A 20,024-nucleotide genomic window follows, 5' to 3' on the forward strand; every position below is an offset into this window, starting at 1 on the left:
TGGGAACTTCCATATGCCATGGGTATGGCCATTAAAAATTTTTTTCTAAGTTTATAAAGGCAAAATAAAAAAATGCACGTGCCCAAACATCAAAGAAAGAAATGGGAATACCTCGATATGAGAAATTTTTAAAAAGCTGAAAGAAATTGTTGTCAAGCAAAGCTGATGCTCTGGTGGCCCCTTGATGTTCACAACCAAGAATAAGGTCCTAATGGATGGAGTCTGGGGTGATAATGGCCCTTTGTTCCTGAGATGTGGACACAGATCTGCATCAAGTAGGGAGCTCGTCCTGAGTCCTCTGCCTAAAACACTCGAAGTGTTGCTTTATTTGTTAAAAGAACACTAGAAAATATTTTACCATAGAAGAAATGGATAGGAGTTCCCGTCGTGGCTCGGTGAAAACAAATCTGGCCATAATCCATGAGGATGCAGGTTCGATCTCTGACCTCTCTCAGTGGGTTGAGGGTCTGGCATTGCCGTGAGCTATGGTGTAGTTCACAGAGGTGGCTTGGATCTGGCGTGGCTGTGGCTATGGCTGTGGCCAGCAGCTGTAGGTCTGATTTGACTCCTAGCCTGGGAACCTCCATATGCCACAAGTGCAGCCCTAAAAAGACAAAAAAAAAAAAAAAAAAAAAAAAAGAATAGAAAGAGCAAAGTGGATAGAATTCACAGAGTTGTTTTCAAAGAAATTTCAAGAGACCCTCTAGATAAACTAAAAGATTTAGGCCAGTTAGTTGAATAGGAGTCAGTAGTTAAATATCAATACTGTCTAATACTTAAGCAACAATAAATTAGAAATTATAATTTAAAAAAAGGATCCCTGGGAGTTCCGGTCGTCGTGCAGTGGTTATCGAATCTGACTAGGAACCGTGGGTTGCTTGTGGGTTTGATCCCTGGCCTTGCTCAGTAGGTTAAGGATCTGGCATTACCGTGAGCTGTGGTGTAGGTCACAGATGCAGCTCTGATCCTGTGTTGCTGTGCTGTGGTGCAGGCCGGCAGCAGCAGCTCAGATTAGACCCCTAGCCTGGGAACCTCCATGAGCCACAGGCGCGGCTCTACAAAAGACCGAAAGACAAATAAATAAAGAATCCCCATTCACAAGAGCAAGATAAATTTTAAGAAATATGGAAATAATTCTTTTAAAAAAATCCAGGAGTTCCCGTCGTGGCGCAGTGGTTAACGTTCCAACTAGGAACCATGAGGTTGCGGGTTCAGTCCCTGCCCTTGCTCAGTGGGTTAATGATCCGGTGTTGCCGTGAGCTGTGGTGTAGGTTGCAGACGCGGCTTGGAACCTGTGTTGCTCTGGCTCTGGTGTAGGCTGGTGGCTACAGCTCTGATTCGACCCCTAGCCTGGGAACCTCCATATGCCGTGGGAGCAGCCCAAGAAATGGCAAAAAGACAAAAAAAAAAAAAAAATTTAAAAAAAGTCAGTCTGGTTGCAAAAATAACAAAATTTTACTGAACAAAAAATAAATACCTAAAACCAGGGAGATAATATTATAGAAACATCAATTCACCTACAATTATTTTATGAATTCAATGCAATGCTATTCAAAATACCACATATTTCTTTAAAAGATGATACTCAGTAAACTGATCCAAAACTTCATGTAGGAGAATAAAGAACCAAGAAGATAGTGTTAGGATGAGAATAAGGAGGAAGGACCTGACTTGTCAGTTGTCATAATGATTCAAACAGTGGAGTGGTCCTGGCATGGGGGCAAGCAAGTAGGTCTGTATAGCAGATTAGAGCGCTTAGAAACAGATCAAAGATTTATTAGAAATTCGTATACGACATGGATGGTTTAGTACTAGGCAGGAAAAGGATAGACTGTACGTTTGGTACAGAGTGCTAAGTCAGCTGGATTCCTCTATGTGAAAATACAGGAAAATAATTTTAAAGGATGAATTGTGAAGACCAAAGTTCAGAAAACTTAGATGGAGATTATGTTTATGGTACCAGGCTTCCTCCACACTCTTTATTGTCATGCAAACTGAATGAAATGTCCAGGAGACTTTGAATGGGATGGTGGAGTTACCCATTCAAAGTCTAATGGTGGAATGAGCTTGTGTCCTCAGGAGAACCATCATCCACCAAGGATACCTGCTGTTACAGAAGAAAGAAACAAAATTTACCCTATTTAACCCCTTGTGCACTTATTTTTTCTTTTTTGTCTTTAAGGGCTGCACCCATGACACATGGAGGTTCCCAGGCTAAGGGTCGACTCCAAGCTGTAGCTGCTGGCCTATGCCATAGCCATAGCCACAGCCACGTCAGATCCAAGCTACATCTGCAACCTACACCATAGCTCATGGCAGCATTGGATCCGTAACCCACTGAGCAAGGCCAGGGACCGAACCTGCAACCTCATGGCTCCTAGTCGGATTTGTTTCTGCTGAGCGACGACGGGACCTCCTAAACCCTTGTGCACTTTGTCATTATTTGTTACTGTAGTCTGGGCTATCCCAAGCAATTCACTAATTTTTCTAAAAAGACCTCTACTCGATAATTGATTCAGTGTGTAATATTCACTCACCAACTCTGAGTGTCTTTTATAGTACACATGGGAATTGTATGCTAGGCACAGGGAAAGCAGATAAAATTATATTTCCCTCAAATATGATACACTTTTTCATCTCTGCACTTAGATGAGTTTGATTTTCTCTCTTGAATGACTTTCCCTATGTCCACGTGAAATCATAATCTCTCAGAGTTGAGAGGGTTCAGTAAAACCAGAGGGTTCAGAGACTATGGTTAGCTCATATGGTAATGAAATATTTTAGAGGAGGGGCTTCTGGCAACACGGCAGCCTTAGCTAATGCCACCAGGTCCCATTCCAATTAAAACACATAGAAATTATGAATAAATGTGATAAGTGATTAAATATGCATACCTAAACCTAAAAGAAAGAAATGGGACTATGCAGGTATGAAAAACAAAAAGCACACTCAGAACAAGAGCTGTAAACCAGTGCTGATGCTGCGACGGACCTTTGGGGTTTCAAGTAGGAATTAGGTCCAAAGGCTGGGATCTGGGGTGTTAATGACCCCTGGATAAAATGTGGGCACAAATCTGCATGAAGCAGGAAATTTGATTTGAATCCCACTGTAAAACAGTTAAAGCATGATCCTATTTATGAAAATAGCACCAAAAAATGGCCATGTAAGATTTGGAAAGGAAAGAACAAAATGGATAGAATTCATTGAAAATGAGATTGCTTTCAAAGAAAATCAAAGAGACTTTCTAGATAATTCAGAAGTTTGAGCATATACATGTGATATAAATTGATATTTAAAAAATCCATAATGTTCTTATATCAAACAAAAATAAATTGCTTTTTAAAAAAGACTCTCTATTCCCAGTGCCAGCAGACATTAGAAATCTAGAAGTACCCTAACAAACGAGGTCCAAGACTGACTTTAAATATTGTAAAATCATCATTTCACAATACATGTAACTCAAATCGTTATGCCGTATAGCTTAAACTTATGCAGTGCTGTAGGTCAACTGATATCAATAAAACTAGAAAAAATGACTAAATGTTACTGAGTGGCAGAAAGAATACCTAGAAAATGTGGAGAACTCACTATTACAAAAATGTCAATTCTCCACCAGTCTATTAATCTATGAAATCATTGTGATCCTAAATAAGACACCAGAAGTTTTTCCCAAGCATGGAACCTAGTAAGCTTCGTAAAATTCGTATGGGAGCATAAAGAGACAAGAAGAGCTAAGACAATTTGAGGAAAAAGAAACATTGGAAAAAGAATCCAAGGTAGGAAGGGCCAGAGGAGGTCATTTGTATACTTAATAGTGCTGTTAAGGGGGAATGACTTCCTCTGGCCCTTCCTACCTTGGATTAGTACTGACACAGGAACTGACAAATACATCTATGTAACATTCTGGAGAGCCTACAAACAAAATTCTATTACAAACAGAAATTTGAAATATCAATATAAATGCGTTTCTATTTGTTAGAAATTGGTACATGACGTGGGTAGGCTTCGAAATAGCTAGGGCACGGTTGGACTGGCTGTTTGGGACTCTTAGACACCAAAACATAAGAATAATACAGAAACATTTCTAATAAATGTAAAAAGCAAAACTTCAGAAGCTTTAGAAGAAAAGTGTTTATAGTATCAGGATAGAATATGATTTTTTTAACCAGGCACAAAATTTACAACACAGAAGCAAAAATGTAAAATTTGGCAACTTGAAAGCATGTGTGTGAAACAGAGGGTAAAGAAAGGGGAGAGGCAAATCGTGGATTGGAAGAAGTATGTGCTGCTCACATAATCACATAACAAAGGCTTAGTATTCAGAGTACAGAAGCTTCCTACACACTAATAAGGAAAGACGAAAAATCCAGGAGGAAATAATAGGAAGCAGGCTTGAATAGCCAAGTCACAGAAGAAGGAACCAGTATGAACAGTAACCAACAGAAGAGATGTTCAACCAAATTAAAACAAAATTCAGTTAAAAATCCTGTATACATGTATGTGTAACTGGGTCACCATGCTGTACAGTAGGAAAAAATAATGTATTGGGGAAATAAAAAAACCCTTTACCTCTGGAGCAGATATAAAGTCAGACAGTTGCAAATGTTAGGGAAGAAATGGAAATTTTTCTGTTACCATTAGGAGAACAGTTATCCCACATCTGGGTAAGCTGACAGTTCTTACATTCTACTTCGTGTTTGGCCCTAGAGGACTCTAACACATGCATTCCAGAAGGATATATATTGTCATACAGAAAACTTAGAAACGAATAATCACTGTGGAGTTGTCTTACGATTGAATTCTGTACAACGATTAAAATGATTGTGAACATGGAATAATTTTTAAAAATCACAATGCGATGGAAAAATAGTTGCTATAAAACGTAAGGTGCATCACACAGTACATTTTTGCGTATAAAATAATGCATGTCTATGTGGTAAAAGTTTACATCCCGAATGCGAGTATATTACGCATTCTAGCATGGCTGTTGCCTCTGGGAGGATAGTGGGAAAAAGAAGATTTTGGATAGGCACCAGAAGAGTTTCAAGTGTATTATTTCTTAAGAAATGTGGAGCATATATTATCCTGTTAAATCTAGAGGAAGACTTCTTGGTACATTATTTTCTTTGTCTCTCTGACTTTTAACAACGTTAAAATAAAGAATTAAATTTAACATAAAGATTTCAAGGTCTGGAGATAACTGTGTACAGAATGTGGCAATGGGCCTGGGTGGGTCACGTCCATTGTCACTAAAGGGAGGAGATAGAGTCTTGTGTGTAAATGGGTTGAGGAAAGAAACCGGCATTTACACTAGGAAGAGTGGTCCTTGGGCAATATATGATGCTGGGAGAGAAGAAAAATGCAATGGAGAAGAGATTCAGGCTAGAGGAAGAAAAACTTAGTGGATGCAAATAGGCTTTGTTTAAGCTACTTTAATTCACACTGTTTTTGCTCATATTATTTAAGTGTCCATGCCCCTCCCAGCTCACTCATTTTGTGTATAACTGCTCTTTGATCCAAGGGTCATCTCCAGCCTCTAAGCTCTGTCTTGCATTTCACGTTGTCAGCCCAGTTTGGGTTCTCTCCTCTCGCACCCACAGGCATCCAAGGCATTGCAGGCTTCCAGCAAAACCTCAACCCTGAGAAAATCTGTCCATGTTTTAATTTCCCTCTTCCTGCACAGCCAGGGCACAGTGGAGGAATCATACAAATGTAGGCTACAAGTTATGATGATCAATTCCTTTTGGATCCTCAACACATTTTGACAAGCCTCACTCTCCCCCTTATCCATGGCAGTTCATCAAAATCTTTGCCATTCCCCTCAAATCCACCATACCTCCCACACCAATACTCTCCGAGAAACCTAGGCATCACGTCCCTGTTCACTGAGAAACAAACCCGCGCGAGAGAGAATCCTCCCTCAACATCTGCCCCAGGGCATCCCTTCAATACACCTACTTCCATCCTGTTCTTTTCCTCCAAAACCTGAGAAGAGCAGTGCAGATGCGTCCGTATATTCACACCCTATTTTCTTCCATTTCCTCTGCGATAAAACTCCACCCCTCTTTCAGCTGTGGTATTTTCTGTCCCCACTTTCTACCTCAGCACCAGCGTTTCCATCATTAGCTAGTAAATATCGTAGATCTTTTGGTCATTCAATGAATGTTCCCCAATCTTTCAGCTCCTTCTGGTAATCGACACCTGTTAAATCTTATGAAATGATAAGAGAAGAATGCAAAAACATGTAGCACCAGAAAATGATGTGAGGTTGGTGTAATACTTGCAGAAGTGAAGAAAGAGAACCAGAGAGGAGAGGTTTCTGAGCAGAGGGCCTCGAGGATAGGAAGTGTGAGATGTAGGGCGTCATGATGAGGAGAGATGATTTCTCTAGAAACCCTGAAGAGAGAGGTGGGGAAAACCTATCCTTCTGAGAAGCGGAGCAGGAGGTGCATCAACGTACATGCTAGAGACAGGATGGGAGCCTCGCATTTACTGGAGAGAAGCCAGGGGTCCCAGGCTGTGCCGGCCACTAACACAGCCTTCCTGGGAGGTGCTGGTGCTCTTTGATATCCGTTGCAGGAGTTGAGACAGTTTTTCAGGGACACAAGTACAGAAAGCCACCCTATGGCATGAAGGGAGCAGACAAGGCCACAAAATGTCCTCTGAGTGTTTCCAGATTCCCTCCCTGATAGTTGAAGCCATCCGTGCTTAGACAATAAAATAACATCATTTTGTACAGGGGCCTGTTAGCATGCACCACTGACTGTGGAAGTGTAAGTTGGTTTGGTAGCTCCGCTCTAAGACAGTAGATTTGTGTAAACTTGTGTACACACTGAGACACACACAGACACACACACAGAGTTCAGGAATTAGGAAGAGCTCAGACCTGAGAAAGTCAAATCAGAAGTACCCCTTTCTGATCCTATTTTCACGGACAAGAACCCGGATAACAACGTATCAGAAAAGAAGGGATTTTTTCTGTCTCTCTCTCGTCTCTTCCCTGCCTTTTGACTTTCTGATCTTAGAACCTTGCTTTCTGGATTCAGGCCAAGCTGGAGTCCTAGTTTTGCCAGTCTCTGTGTGTGCTCTCGGGCGATTCAGTTCACCATTTTCCAGGTGATACCATGAGAATAATTCTACTTACCTCTTGGAAATTTTGTGAGGGTCAGAAAAGAGGATGCCTGTTGTGTTTGTTGCTGGCTATCTGTCTCTTGATGTGTCTGACATAGAGTCTGTTCCCCAACACATGCAGCTCCTACTGGGGCGTCCACGCAGATGCAGTCCAAAAGAGTCCTGGTTCTGTGGCCTTCATGCCTCTTCCATGAATGGGAAACTAAACAGCGTCTGATGTAGCATTTGTGAGCATGCCTTTTGGAGGGCAGGCGTGCTGGGAAAAGTGCTAGTCAACGGCCTAGAGAGCAAGTCTTTGGCTCTCTGTCCCTGAGGCAGGGGAGCCAGGACTGGGATGGTTTGCAAAGAAGAGTCCAAGTTTTCCCAGTGGTAGAGCAGAAAAGGCCGAAGGGTCTGTTCCAGATGGGGCTTCAAGTTGAGGACTCTAGCTTCCTGGAAGTAGAGTGTGTTTTAGCAGAGAAAACGATGTGATTATTTCCCAGGTTATAAAGTCCTGAGACATGACTCCTGCAGGTCCTTATATTCAGGCCAAAGTCAGAAAACTGGTGAGAGCTATAGCTGTGCCTGAGGGGACAGAGTGGCTCTCAAGAGTGATTGTGCCTAGAGTTCTCCTTGAAGGAAAGCTGGGCGAGATGGTTTCCCAGAGACTAGGCCTCCAGGGTCCATGTGCTGGGCGGAGCTATTCTATCTCATTTGTTAGAATGTGGGCCCTTCTCTGCTTCAGCACAAACTTGGAACCACCGCTTGGGAAGTCTTTCTGGTTTTAAGTGTGGCCGAGAATAATACTCGTGTTTTATCATCGTTCCTCTACCATTTGATAGAGGGGCGTCATGCTGGTCATTATATTTTACCTAGCATGCGGATGGTGGCTCTGCTACATTTTCAGATTCTTAGAGCTAGAAAATACCTAAATGTTATCTAGTCGGCTTCATGTACCTGTCACCTTTATACGAACCCTGATTGATGGTCGTATGCTCTGCCTTAGCCCCTCTTGTGGCAGAGCGGTCACTAAGTTTCTGCAGAGGGCCATGGTGAGGCCTGTGGTTTCTGGCTGCGTACCCGTTCTGGCTCTGCCTCTTGTTGGTTGCAACTGACTTTGGATCGTTATTAAATGTACGTTGTATAACGAGAGTAACAATGTGGCAACAAGAGCATCCTCATGAGGTTGTTATGAGGATCAAACGCACGAAAACCTGAAAAGTTTTTAAAATGAAGCCCAGCACATAGGTAGCAGTTAGTGAATGTCAACTGCTATTTTACTAATTCTGGCTTTATTCATCTAATTGTACAACTCTCCCAAATCCCTCATCCGAGGCTGCCCATTGTAGATGTTGAAAGGAGCTTTGTTTAATTACATTTCCTTTTAGACAAGTTTCAGGTTATACATCCTGGGTGCTCTGTTGTTCCTCGCCCCGTGTTTAGATCGTGTTTCAAAGTCCAGATCATGGGCTCTTGTGTATGGATAAAATGACTTCCCATGGTGTACTTTCTTCTTAGTAACCACATTTTGCTCTTGATGCCTTTCTTGGAATTTACTGTTATTCCAAATTTTATGTACTGGTACCATTGGGGTCAAGGAATTGTGGAGTAATGTATGAGAAATAGGAAGAGAATATTTTAACCCTCAAATGTTTGCAACTCTTATCCAAGGCCAGTGATTACAGCTTCTTTAGCTTATCAAGGGATATATGACCATTCCTTTCCTCCCAAAAAGAAAAAAAAATGTCTGAATGGAAAGAGAGGTTAAATTGAACTGCCTACTGGAAAATTCTAATCATGGCTAAATCCCTTCTCATTTAAAGACATTTCATTTTATTTTATTTTTTAAATACAGTTTTTTGAAGTGTAGTTGACACAGTGTTAATTTCTGCTGTATAGCACAGTGGTTCAGTTATACATACATACATATAAATCTATCTAAGAATATTACATGTATCCATATTTTTTCATCCCATTGTTGTGTTGCAATGTATGTATCTAGACGTAGTTCTCAATCTCATAGCTGCACAGCCAGATCTCACTGTAAATCCACTCCAAGAGCAATACTTTGCATCCATTAACCCCAAGCTCCCGATCCCTCTCACTCCCTCCCTCTCCCCCCGGGCAGCCACATGTCCATTCTCCAAGTCTATGATTTTCTTTTCTGTGGAAATGTTCATTTGTGCTGTGTATTAGATTCCAATTATAAGTGATAGCATCTTGTATTTGTCTTTCTCTTTCTGAGTGTTTTCACTCAGTATGAGAGTCTCTAGTTCCATCCATGTTGCTGCCAATGGCATTATTTTGTTCTTTTTAAGGCTGAGTGGTATTCTATTGTGTATATACACACCACATCTTCCTAATCCAATCGTCTGTCGATGGACATTTGGTTGTTTCCATGTCTTGGCTATTGTGAATAGTGCTGCAATGAGCATGCGGGTATATGCGTCTTTTTGAAGGAGAGTTTTGTCCGGATATATGCTCAAGAGTGGGATTGCTGGGTCATAGGGTAGTTCTATGAATAGATTTCTAAGGTACCGCCATAGTGTTCTCCATTAAAGACATTTTAAAAAGAAGAAATGATAGGTACAATATATTTTCAGAGTAAGAAAAAGAAAGCAACACCTGAAGTGTTTCGAAGAACAATGTGTTTGTGCAAATAACCTAAGAAAGTGAACAGCATTTCTTTTTGGTCTTTTTCAGGCTGCCCCCTCAGCACATGGAAGTTTGCAGGCGAGGGGTTGAATCAGAGCTTCAGCTGCTGGCCTCCACCACAGCCAGAGCAATGCCAGATCCAAGCTGCATCTGTGACCTACACTGGAGCTCCCAGCAATGCCAGATCCTTAACCCACCGAGAGGGGCCCAGGATCGAACCCATGTCCTCATGGATACTAGTCGGGTTTGTTACTCCTGAGCCACAATGGGAACTCCCCCAATTTTTTTTTAATAAATTATCTTTCACATTCTTAAGATACTACAAAAAATACAGTGAGTCAGACAAAAATTTAGATGAAAATGAAACTGCCCTGGACACAGAGACATAAATGAATAAAGACACCCCCCACACACAGAATAAAGAGATTTTAATTGACATTTTTTTAGACAGTTAACATCAGAAAAATATATTTGTAGGAAAAGTAAAAGGATAAGCATTTCTCATAAACGAGAACTCCTATAAGACTATCAGCAGATTGATCAGCAGAGACCTTGCAGGCTAGGAGAGAGGGGAATGACATATTCAAAGCCTGAATGAAAAAAACCTGCCAACCAAAAATAATTTACTCAGCAAATTTGTTCTTCAGAAGTGAATGTGAGATAAAGACTTTCCCTAACAAACATTGAGTTGAGAGATTCTATCACCACTAACCTGCTTTCCAAGAAATGCTGAAAGGAATTCTTCCAGCAGAAATGAACGGTCACTAAGTAGCCACATGAAAATATATAACACACTGGAAAGCATAGAGTCAGATTCAGAAACTTCTAATTCTGTAATGTAGTGGTGTGGTAACCACTTAATGCTAGTTAAAGGACAGAGGTATTGAACATAGGAGTTGCCGGGAGTTCCCATTGTGGTGCAGTGGTTAACGAATCCTACTAGGAAGCATGAGGCTGAGGGTTCGATCCCTGGCCTTGCTCAGTGGGTTAAGGATCTGGCATTGCAGTGAGCTGTGGTGTAGGTGGCAGATGCTGCTCAGACCCCGTGTTGCTGTGGCTCTGGCATAGGCCAGCAGCTACAGCTCTGATTAGACCCCTAGCCTGGGAACCTCCATATGTCGTGGGAGTGGCCCTAGAGAAGGAAAATAGACAAAAATAAAAAATAATAATAATAAATAAAAATAAAGCAGGAGTTCCCGTCATGGGTCAGTGGAAACAAATCTGGCTAGTATCCATGAGGACACCAGTCTGATCCTTGGCCTTGCTCAGTGGGTTAAGGATCTGGTATTGCCATGAGCTATGATGTAGGCCAGTGGCTACAGCTCAGATTCATCCCTACCCTGGGAACCTCCATATACTGTGGGTCATGTGGTCCTAAAAAGACAAAAAAAAAAAAAAAACCCAAAAAACAAAAGAAGTATTAAAAATAGCTATAGGCAAAATAATTTGTTAATAGGTACACAATTTAAAAAGAGAGAAATTCTGACATTAAATACATAAAGGGACGGAGTAAAAGAACAAGGTTTTTGTATGTGATTTAAGTTACATGGTTATCAGTGTAAAATAGACATTCATATACATTTTATATCTGTATGATGTTTTAGGTAGGCCTTGATAACCACATGGTAAAAATCTATAGTTAATTCACAAAATATAAAGAGGAGGGGATAACAGTGTACCACTATGGAAAATCATTAATGGAGAAAGGAAGGAAGCAAGAGCGGAAGAAAGGAACAAGGGGACTACAAAATAGCCAGAAAACAACCCATGATAAATCTTTACCTGTCAAAATTGCTCTAAATATAAATGGATTGCATTCTCCAGTCAAAAAGCCTAGAGACGCTGAGTGGATAAAAACACCTGATTCAACTGTATGCTGAGACCCACTTCAACTTTCAGAGTACACATAGGTTCCACATGAAGGGATGCCTAAGCTCTTCCTTGCAAATGGAAACCAAAAGAGAACAGAGATAGCTACATTTATACTGAAAAATAGACTTTAAGACAAAAATGGTAACAGGAGGAGAAAGGTCATTGCATGCTGCTGAGGAAGTCAGTCATCCAGAAGATACAGCAGTCATAAATATACATGCACCCAACGCTGGAGCTTCTAAATATATTAAGCAAATACTAAGAGGTCTGAAGAGAAAACCAGACCACACTTGACGTGGCCATCTGGGTCCGTGAAATGAGTGGACATGGGATACTGCGGCAATGCAGAAATGAGTTGGCTCTCGACATATTCCTCTTGCCCCCACCCACCCCTGAAGCACAAAATGTGAAGAAGATCTGTTCTGTCTGCCAGCAAAAGAGACAGAGATGGCAGATGGCTATGTGGTAGAGTCCCTGAAGGGAAGGTCCTGATCTTAGCTGGCAAGTGAGCCTGATGCCAGTAGCTGAGAGGGGCTACCATTGAGTCTTGACAGGAATGGACACCGACTCTGTCTGGTCTGGGATTTGCTTTCCCACTTATCGAGGCAAATATTCATCGTGTCATAAAAGGACTGGTCCAGAGCTGTAGTACCACGTTGGACAGCCAGCTGTTACTTCCTCATACGGATGAACACATTTCCCAGCCCATGCTGCTCAGCAATGGGCAGAGGGGTGTCCTTCTCGGAGTGCTGTGTTCATGGAGAATTGGAATGAGCCGCTGAAAGAATGGTTGTCCAAAATGAGGGGAGATAAAGGGATGAAGGGCTGGCTTATACACCCTCATGAGTGTGTGTTCGCCTTCGGTGTGAAAATGAATGGGGCTAGAGGAGTGTGGGTACTGGATAGGTTTCTGTTTTCCTGGTGGATCTGGGGAACAGGAGGTGAGCTAGTATGCCTAGGCAGCTTTTGACAAAGGAGGTGTACTCTGGTACAATGATGAAGCTTTTTTCTCCCTTTCCCACCTTACCTTGATTCCCCACTCCCCCCAACCCAACGTGATAAGTGGTCCCAGGACCAGGGCTGCAAGTACCCGGCCCCGAGGCAGGGATAATTCCTGTGCCAGCAACTACATGCTAAAATCTGAATTTAGGATTCCTAAGAGTCTGATAGAGTGGATTGTACTGTGATCTGGCAACACGGATTGTCTAAGAGATCAGACTAGCTCACTCATTCTATACCTATGTAACCTTACCCTGTCTGAATAGAAGTGGACTGAGGGGGAGGGACTTGCTAGACTAGTATTGCTTTCTACAACCTGACCCAACACAGTGGCGTAACCTAATGTCTCTTTCAAAGGTGGATACGTTAGGGTATAATAGGGAGAAGGTGAAATATTAGCAGATAAGAAGGCATGAACACATTGATTGTGTAGTGAGGGAATCCAACATGACATTAACACCTGGAAAGAGGTGTAACCCCGTCCAAGGTCACACTCCTTGCCGCACAATGGTCAACCATAAGTTGCGAGACAGGATGTTGGGGGAAGGAGAATCAACTTTATTCAGGAAGGCAGTGAAAGGAGAAGAGGGAGGACCAATGTCCTCAAGAACCATTTCAATTTGGGGTAGAGTTCAAGCTTCTTCTATGCTAGGGGAGGGGGACCCTCAAAGGGGTTAAGGTCAGAAGATGACTGACAACAACAGACACCTGGGCACCACCAAGTGTCTGAGGAGGGTTGTGGAACCTCTTTGTTCTTGGTCAGTTGACATAAGTCTGGTCACGATGTTCCTATAAATCTTGACAGTTGCTATTTTTGTTGCTACCTTCTATCTCCCTGTAGGAGACAGGTTTTGGATAAGGGGCTGTTTGTATAAAGTTAAGCAGTAATCAGAATTCTTCTCGTGGTTAACATGTCTGTGCATGGCTCAGCAGAAGCATGTGACTCAGAGCTGAAAGGAGCAGAAGAGGTAGATACAAAAGGGAGTCAGAGGAGCCAAGCTTCTTCTACACACAAGAGGCACTTGGGGGACCTGCGGGGTCTGTCTTTGGGAGGACCCCATAGGGTCCTGATTGGTCACAAGGTACAGAGCAAAAGATGATGTTGCCTCATAGCACCATCGTACCAGATGCTTGAAAGGGTGAAGCCACGTGTTGCTGATACCATGGCTGCTTTTGGACATGCCAAGAGCTAGTGGAAGCCAGCAGACCTGAGTGGGCATGTCCTGAGAGATGAAAGGGGGCTTCTGGTAAGGGGGAGGACATTGGGGATGGACTTCTAAGTGACTGCAGTCTCCAATGTTGCCTCACATTGCTCACGAGGAGATTCTCTGGCTGAAGAGTTTCCCCAGGGCAGCCTTCATGTCCTGGTTTCTCAGACTGTAGATGAAAGGATTTAACATCGGGGTCACGGCAGTGTACATCACATTCAAAACTGCATCCTTGAGGCTGTGACTAGTCAGAGGGCGGAAGTACATGCCCATGACTGTCCCATAATACAGAGAAACAACTGTGAGGTGGGACCCACAGGTGGAGAAGGCTTTGCGCACACCCTTGGTGGATGGAACTCGTAGGACCGTGGAAAAGACCTGAACATAGGAGATGACGATGCATAGTAATGGCAAGGAGAAAACACTAGCCCCTAGGTACATCATCTTCACATTGAAGTGGATGTCAGAACAGGACAGCTTGAGCAAAGAGGCAATGTCACAGTAGAAGTTGGCCACTTCCTTGTTTGCACAGAAGGACAGACGAGCCATGAGCAGAGTGTGGGGGACAGCATTGGCATTTCCCATCACCCAAGACCCAACAAGTAGGAGGACACAAGCCCGTGGGCTCATGACTGTTGTGTAATGAAGTGGGCGGGTGATGGCCACAGCACGATCATATGCCATAGCAGCCAGGATGTAGCTATCTGTGTTAGCCAAGGCTATCATGAAACACATTTGTGCCATGCATCCTCCAAAGGAGATGCCTTTGCTGCCTACAAGATGATTGGCCAGTGCCTTAGGGATGGTTACAGAGCAGAAAAAGATGTCAACAAACGAGAGATTGGCGAGAAGAAAATACATGGGGTTGTGAAGGCGAATCTCAGAGCAGATGGCCAAGATGATGAGCAGGTTTCCAATTAATGTGATGGGGTAAATGAACAGGAAAAGGAAGAAGAAGAAGTTTTCCTGTTCCTTCTGACTGCTAGCTCCCAGAAGGATGAAGTCCAGGTTGGAGGACTGGTTGTCTTCTCTCATGGATCCTTTAGTAGAAAAGGGAGAGGAATCCAGAAGTAGTTGTGAACTGCTGTGTGTAATGAGCTTCTTAAGCCACCACCTTGGACTCGTGTGGTTGCTATGTCTATACCTGGGCTTCCTAAAGCCAAAGATAGGCAGAACACTGGGGGAAGAACATCCCTGTTGGTCAGTGGAACAAATTGACAATTAGTGCTGGACACCCACGTGTAAAACGTGAGTAATGGGTGTATCAGAAATGCCCATCCCCTCCAAACCCAGCCCCATCACCCAAACACCTAGGGATCAATCATCTAACAATTATGTTCAATTGGATGTGCTAGAAACTTTGTTAGACTTTGAGGCAAAATCATAAATTGGGGAAAATACAGTTTGTTCATCCATTTGTTCCTCCATGGCATAGTCTTTGTTCTCAAAGACCTTACAACTTCATGGAGAAGCCATAGTCACATGCTAATCTTACTGTCTGTGAAAAGGAAAGGATAGCTGAATAGGAAGGTGGAGTCGCAGGGTAGAATGAGCCTGTGTCCCTAGCTCTCTGCATCCAGGAAGGCCACCCACCAACAAGGACACCCACTAGGACTGTTACATAAGAGAGAAATATACTTTATTCTGTTTTAACCATTAGATACTGTGCACATACTTGATAGTATAGTCCAAGACATCCTAAATAATTCACTGTTTTTTCTAGAGAGACCTCTACTCAGTAATTACTTCTATTTGTAATTAAGTTAACTATGAATTCTCAGGGTCTCCAGTAGTACACATTGGAATTATGTGCTGGGCACAGAGGAAGCAGGTAAGAATACCGTTCCCCTAAATATGATGTATTCCTTTCCATCTCTGCTCCTAAATGAATGAATTTTTCTCTCTTGAAATTCCCTTTTTCATTTATACACAGAATCATACTATCTCAGAGTTGAGAAGGTTCAGTAAACAGAAGGGCTTAGAAATTGTGGTTGGCTGACAGAGTAGAGAGTGCAATAGTGACCGAGGCTTAGCCACATGGCAGACTTAGCTGATATTGACATGTCCCATTGCTATTAAGACCACAGAATTTCTACAAAAATTATTCAAGAAAATGCACATAGCCAACCTAAAGGAAAGAAATGGAATCACGTACACTTGAGAAAGAAAGAAAGGAAAAACCCCCTCAGAGCCAGAGTTGTAAGCCAGAGGTGATGCTGTGGTGGACCCTGGGAGATGTGGCTACATAGTCAAAGGAAGCAGAGAATTTGTTTTGAGCCTTCTGCGTAGCACCTGAGCACTGGAAGCAATCTTTGCCATATAAGAATTGGAAATGAAAGAACAAAATGGATAGAATTCACGTTTGTCTATAAAGGAAATCCAGGAGGCTCTTGAGATGAACTAAGAGGGTTCAGCAAGTTTGTCTGGTATAAATCAATATTAAAACAATAATGTGGGAGTTCCCTTCATGGCTGAGGGGTTAAGGAACCCGACCAGGATCCATGAGGATGCGGGTCTGATCCCTGGCTTTGCTCGGTGGGTCAAGGATCCGGTGTTGCCGTGAGCTGTGGTGTAGGTCGCAGACACAGCTCAGATCCTGCATGGCTGTGGCTGTGGCACAGGCTGGTAGCTGCAGCTGCCACTTGGCTTCTAGCCAGGGAACTTCCATATGCCGTAGGTGTGGTCCTAGAAAGCACAAGACAACAACACACCCAACAACAACAACAAAACACCTCAGTAATATTGGTACACTAAATTGCACACTATCATTTTAAAAGACTTCCTATTCTCGATAAGAACAGGAATTTAAGGACTCTAGAAACAATTCTAATAACCAGGGTCCAAGACATTAAAAATTGCAAAACTGAATGACAATAAGAATAGCTAAGCAATGTGGAGACAAGGTCGTGAAAAGGTGAATTCTCCTCCAGGTAAGGTATGAACTCACCACAAGCCCAGTCAAAATACCACAGGTTTCTTTTAAGCATGGAATGTAGTCAACTGAGTCAACAACTCATGTGGAAGCACCAAGAGCCAAGGAGATGTAAGACAATTTTTAGGAAAGTAAAGAGGGAAGAAGAGCACTATCAAGTATGAAAGGGGTTTCTTCAGGTACTTAATGTGGCAGATCAGTACTGACATAGTGATGGACAAATACAGCTATGTGACCCTCCAGAGAGCCTACAAACACATGAATTTATTTGTTAGAAATTGTTGCCTGACACTGGTTGGTGTAGAAGTAAGCTGGGCACAGTTGGACTGACTGTTTAGTAAGGAGTACTAGGATAATTGGATATGTTTAAAAATATGAAAAACAATTCTTAATGGATTAATTGTGGAAATCAAAATGTCAACAACTTGAGAAGGAAATACATTTATGATAGGTGCGAATTTATTCATTTAGCGGTTTTGTTTTTTGTTTTGTTTTTTTTGTTTTGCTTTTTCCAGGCTGAACCTGTGGCATATGGAGGTTCCCAGGCTAGGGGTCTAATCAGAGCTACAGCTGCCAGCCTTCACCACAGCCACAGCAATGTGGGATCCGAGCTGCATCTGTGATCTACACCACCGTTCATGGCAATGCCAGATCCTTAACCCACTGAGCAAGGCCAGGGATCAAACCTGCATCCTCAAGGAGACAATGTTGGGTCTTTAACCAGCCGAGCCATGACAAGAACTCCAGGAAGTTATTTCCTTACCCAGGCACAAAATACACAAAACTGGAGTTCCCGTCATGGCACAGTGGTTAACGAAACTGACTGGGAACCATGAGGTTGTGGGTTCGGTCCCTGCCCTTGCTCAGTGGGTTAATGATCCGGCATTGCCCTCAGCTGTGGTGTAGGTTGCAGACGCGCTCGGATCCCGCATTGCTGTGGCTCTGGCGTATGCCGGCGGCTACAGCTCTGATTCGACCCCTAGCCTGGGAACCTCCATATGCCGTGGGAGGGGCCCAAGAAATAGCAAAAAAAAAAAAAAAACAATAGATAACACCACAGAAACTATTGTAAATTTTGATTCTTTGGAATTTAAAATGTTTGTGCTAAATAGACAATGTAAAGGAAGGAGGAAGACACATCACAGACTTAAAGAAGTATGTGCTATGCACATGGTAGTAGGGGATTGGTATTCGGAAAACAGAAGATTACTGCCGACTGAAAGGAAGACCAATACCCATGGGAAATAATTGACAACAGACTTAAATGGGCAAGTCATAGAAAACACTGGTATGAATGAATAAGCCAAAGAGGAGATATTCAACCAGATCAAAACAAAATTTAATGTAACATGCTTTGTCTTGGAGTGAGTGTAAAGTCTGACAATGTTAAGTAGTCGGGAAGAAATGGAAAAATTAATAAGATCACTTGGAGACCAATTATCCCATATCTGGGAAAGTGCAAAACTCTCACAGCTTTAACTAAATCAGCAATACCGCGTCTTGCTTGGACCTAAGAGAATCTCTAACACATGTGTTGCAGAAAACATTTAAAGCATGTACACTTCACACAGAAAGCTTAGAAATGGACAAGCTCTTTGTGACTTTTTCATTGATGAGTTCTATATGACAGCTAAAAAGCATGCGTTGACATTAAATAATCTTTAAAACTCATAATGTGATGGAAAAAACCAATTGGTTTTCATCATAAGGCATATCACACAGTATATGTACAATTTAACATGTAAAATAATACATGCACATGTAGGAAACATATGCATCCCGAATGGGAGTATGTTACTCATTCTAGAATAGCCATCGCCTCTGAGATGAGAGGGGTAGCATTTCCTGAAGCGTCTCCTCTGGATATCCTGCCATACACTTACTTCCAGTCTGTTCCCCAAGACTCAGAAGAAGCGTGTCCATACATCCAATATTCTCTTATCCTGTTATTTTGGTTTTTCAGTCATATTGCTCCACTGTTCTCTCAGCTGCAAAATGCTCTCTATCTCAACATCACCTCTTTCCCATTAGCTGGTACACATGGCCATTTTAGTCATTCAGTGAATGCTCCTCAATCTTGTAACTCTTTCTAGCTGCCACCCCAGTGCTTATCTAGTCTTCCTTTTAACAAACTTTGTAGAAACATCTGCTTTCTGGATCCCAACGTAAAAGTATCATATTGATTGTGTGCCCTCTTTACAGTAACCAACTGCCTACCCCTCACGTAATAGATGAATTCCAAGTTCTTTATCATGGAGAGAATCTCAGAGCATTCATTCATGAGAGGACTACTTCCAGCAAAATTTAGTTTCTATCTTTACTAAGCGCGCAGGATAAAAGCAGGAATAAATCAGTCTGGAAAGACAAGTTTGGTTAATAGTGTGGCAAATGGAGGCTTTTGAACCAAAACAAGAATTTTGTTTTTTTTTTTCATTAGGAACTAAGAATCACCATCCCTGCTCGCTGAGAAAGTGGGCTTGTGCAAGTACACGTGGGCAAACACACACACACACACACATACACACACTTGTGTGCACACACACATGCATCTCTCTCTCCCCACCTTGTAGCCATCATGTCTTGGTAACTTGGGTCTGCAGCCAAGATTTGAGTCCTAGGTTTGCCAACCTCTCTGTGTGATTGTAGGCAACTCAATCACCTTTTTTTTCATTTGGTAAAAAGACCAAAGAATCCTACCTACCTCTTGAGGATGTGGTGGGGTTAAGGGAGGTGATGTATGTGTGCCAGTTGCCAGCCCTTCATCCCTTGATGTTGCTAAAGAGTTTCTGCTCTAACATTCACAGCATCTACCTGGAGAGCAGCTCAGATGCTGCCCCCCAAATGGTCTTGATCCTATTCCCTTCACTCTTCTTCCATGAAGAGGGAGTTTACAGGCAGCTGGTCCAGCATCCGCTGGCATCCATTTTTGGAGGCAAGCAGAGAATGTGCCAGGGGTAGTCCTGGAGAGCGAGTCTCTGGTCCTGTGTTTCTGAAGCAGAAGAGAGACAGGACTGGAATAGCTTAGGAAGAAGAACCCTGAGACTCCCAACCGCAGAACAGAAGGGGCAGAAGGAGCTGTCCTGGTTAGGACCTGAAGATCAGGACTCTAGCTTTCCCCTCAAGGAAGCAAGATGGGTCGTAAGAGAGATCTAATCATGATGTGTTCACCAGATTATAAGGTCCTGAAAAGTGACTCTCCCACATCTTCATTCAGGCCAGAATCCACCTAATTGTTGAGCTGTGAACAT

The 20,024-nt window shown here is 42.6% G+C and overlaps 1 protein-coding gene across 1 annotated transcript; it reads right to left on the reverse strand.

The window, feature by feature from the left end:
* Positions 1–11,041: 11,041 nt before the first annotated feature.
* Positions 11,042–16,901, reverse strand: LOC146398332 (olfactory receptor 1A1-like). The gene has a single exon (XM_084983139.1). It carries the CDS (start codon positions 14,877–14,879, stop codon positions 13,950–13,952), a length of 930 nt encoding a protein of 309 aa, XP_084839265.1. The 5' UTR covers positions 14,880–16,901; the 3' UTR covers positions 11,042–13,949.
* Positions 16,902–20,024: the final 3,123 nt, after the last annotated feature.

Source organism: Sus scrofa, chromosome 12 (genome assembly GCF_054392235.1).
Source record: "Sus scrofa isolate SSC_HxYL_T2T_F1_AM1 chromosome 12, Sscrofa_HxYL_maternal_Yorkshire_Landrace_v2.0, whole genome shotgun sequence".
NCBI classification, from domain to species: domain Eukaryota; kingdom Metazoa; phylum Chordata; class Mammalia; order Artiodactyla; family Suidae; genus Sus; species Sus scrofa.

What these genes read in the sequence shown, in the direction of transcription:
- LOC146398332 (XM_084983139.1), bottom strand. Translation starts at nt 14,879, where the DNA reads ATGAGAGAAGACAACCAGTCCTCCAACCTGGACTTCATCCTTCTGGGA.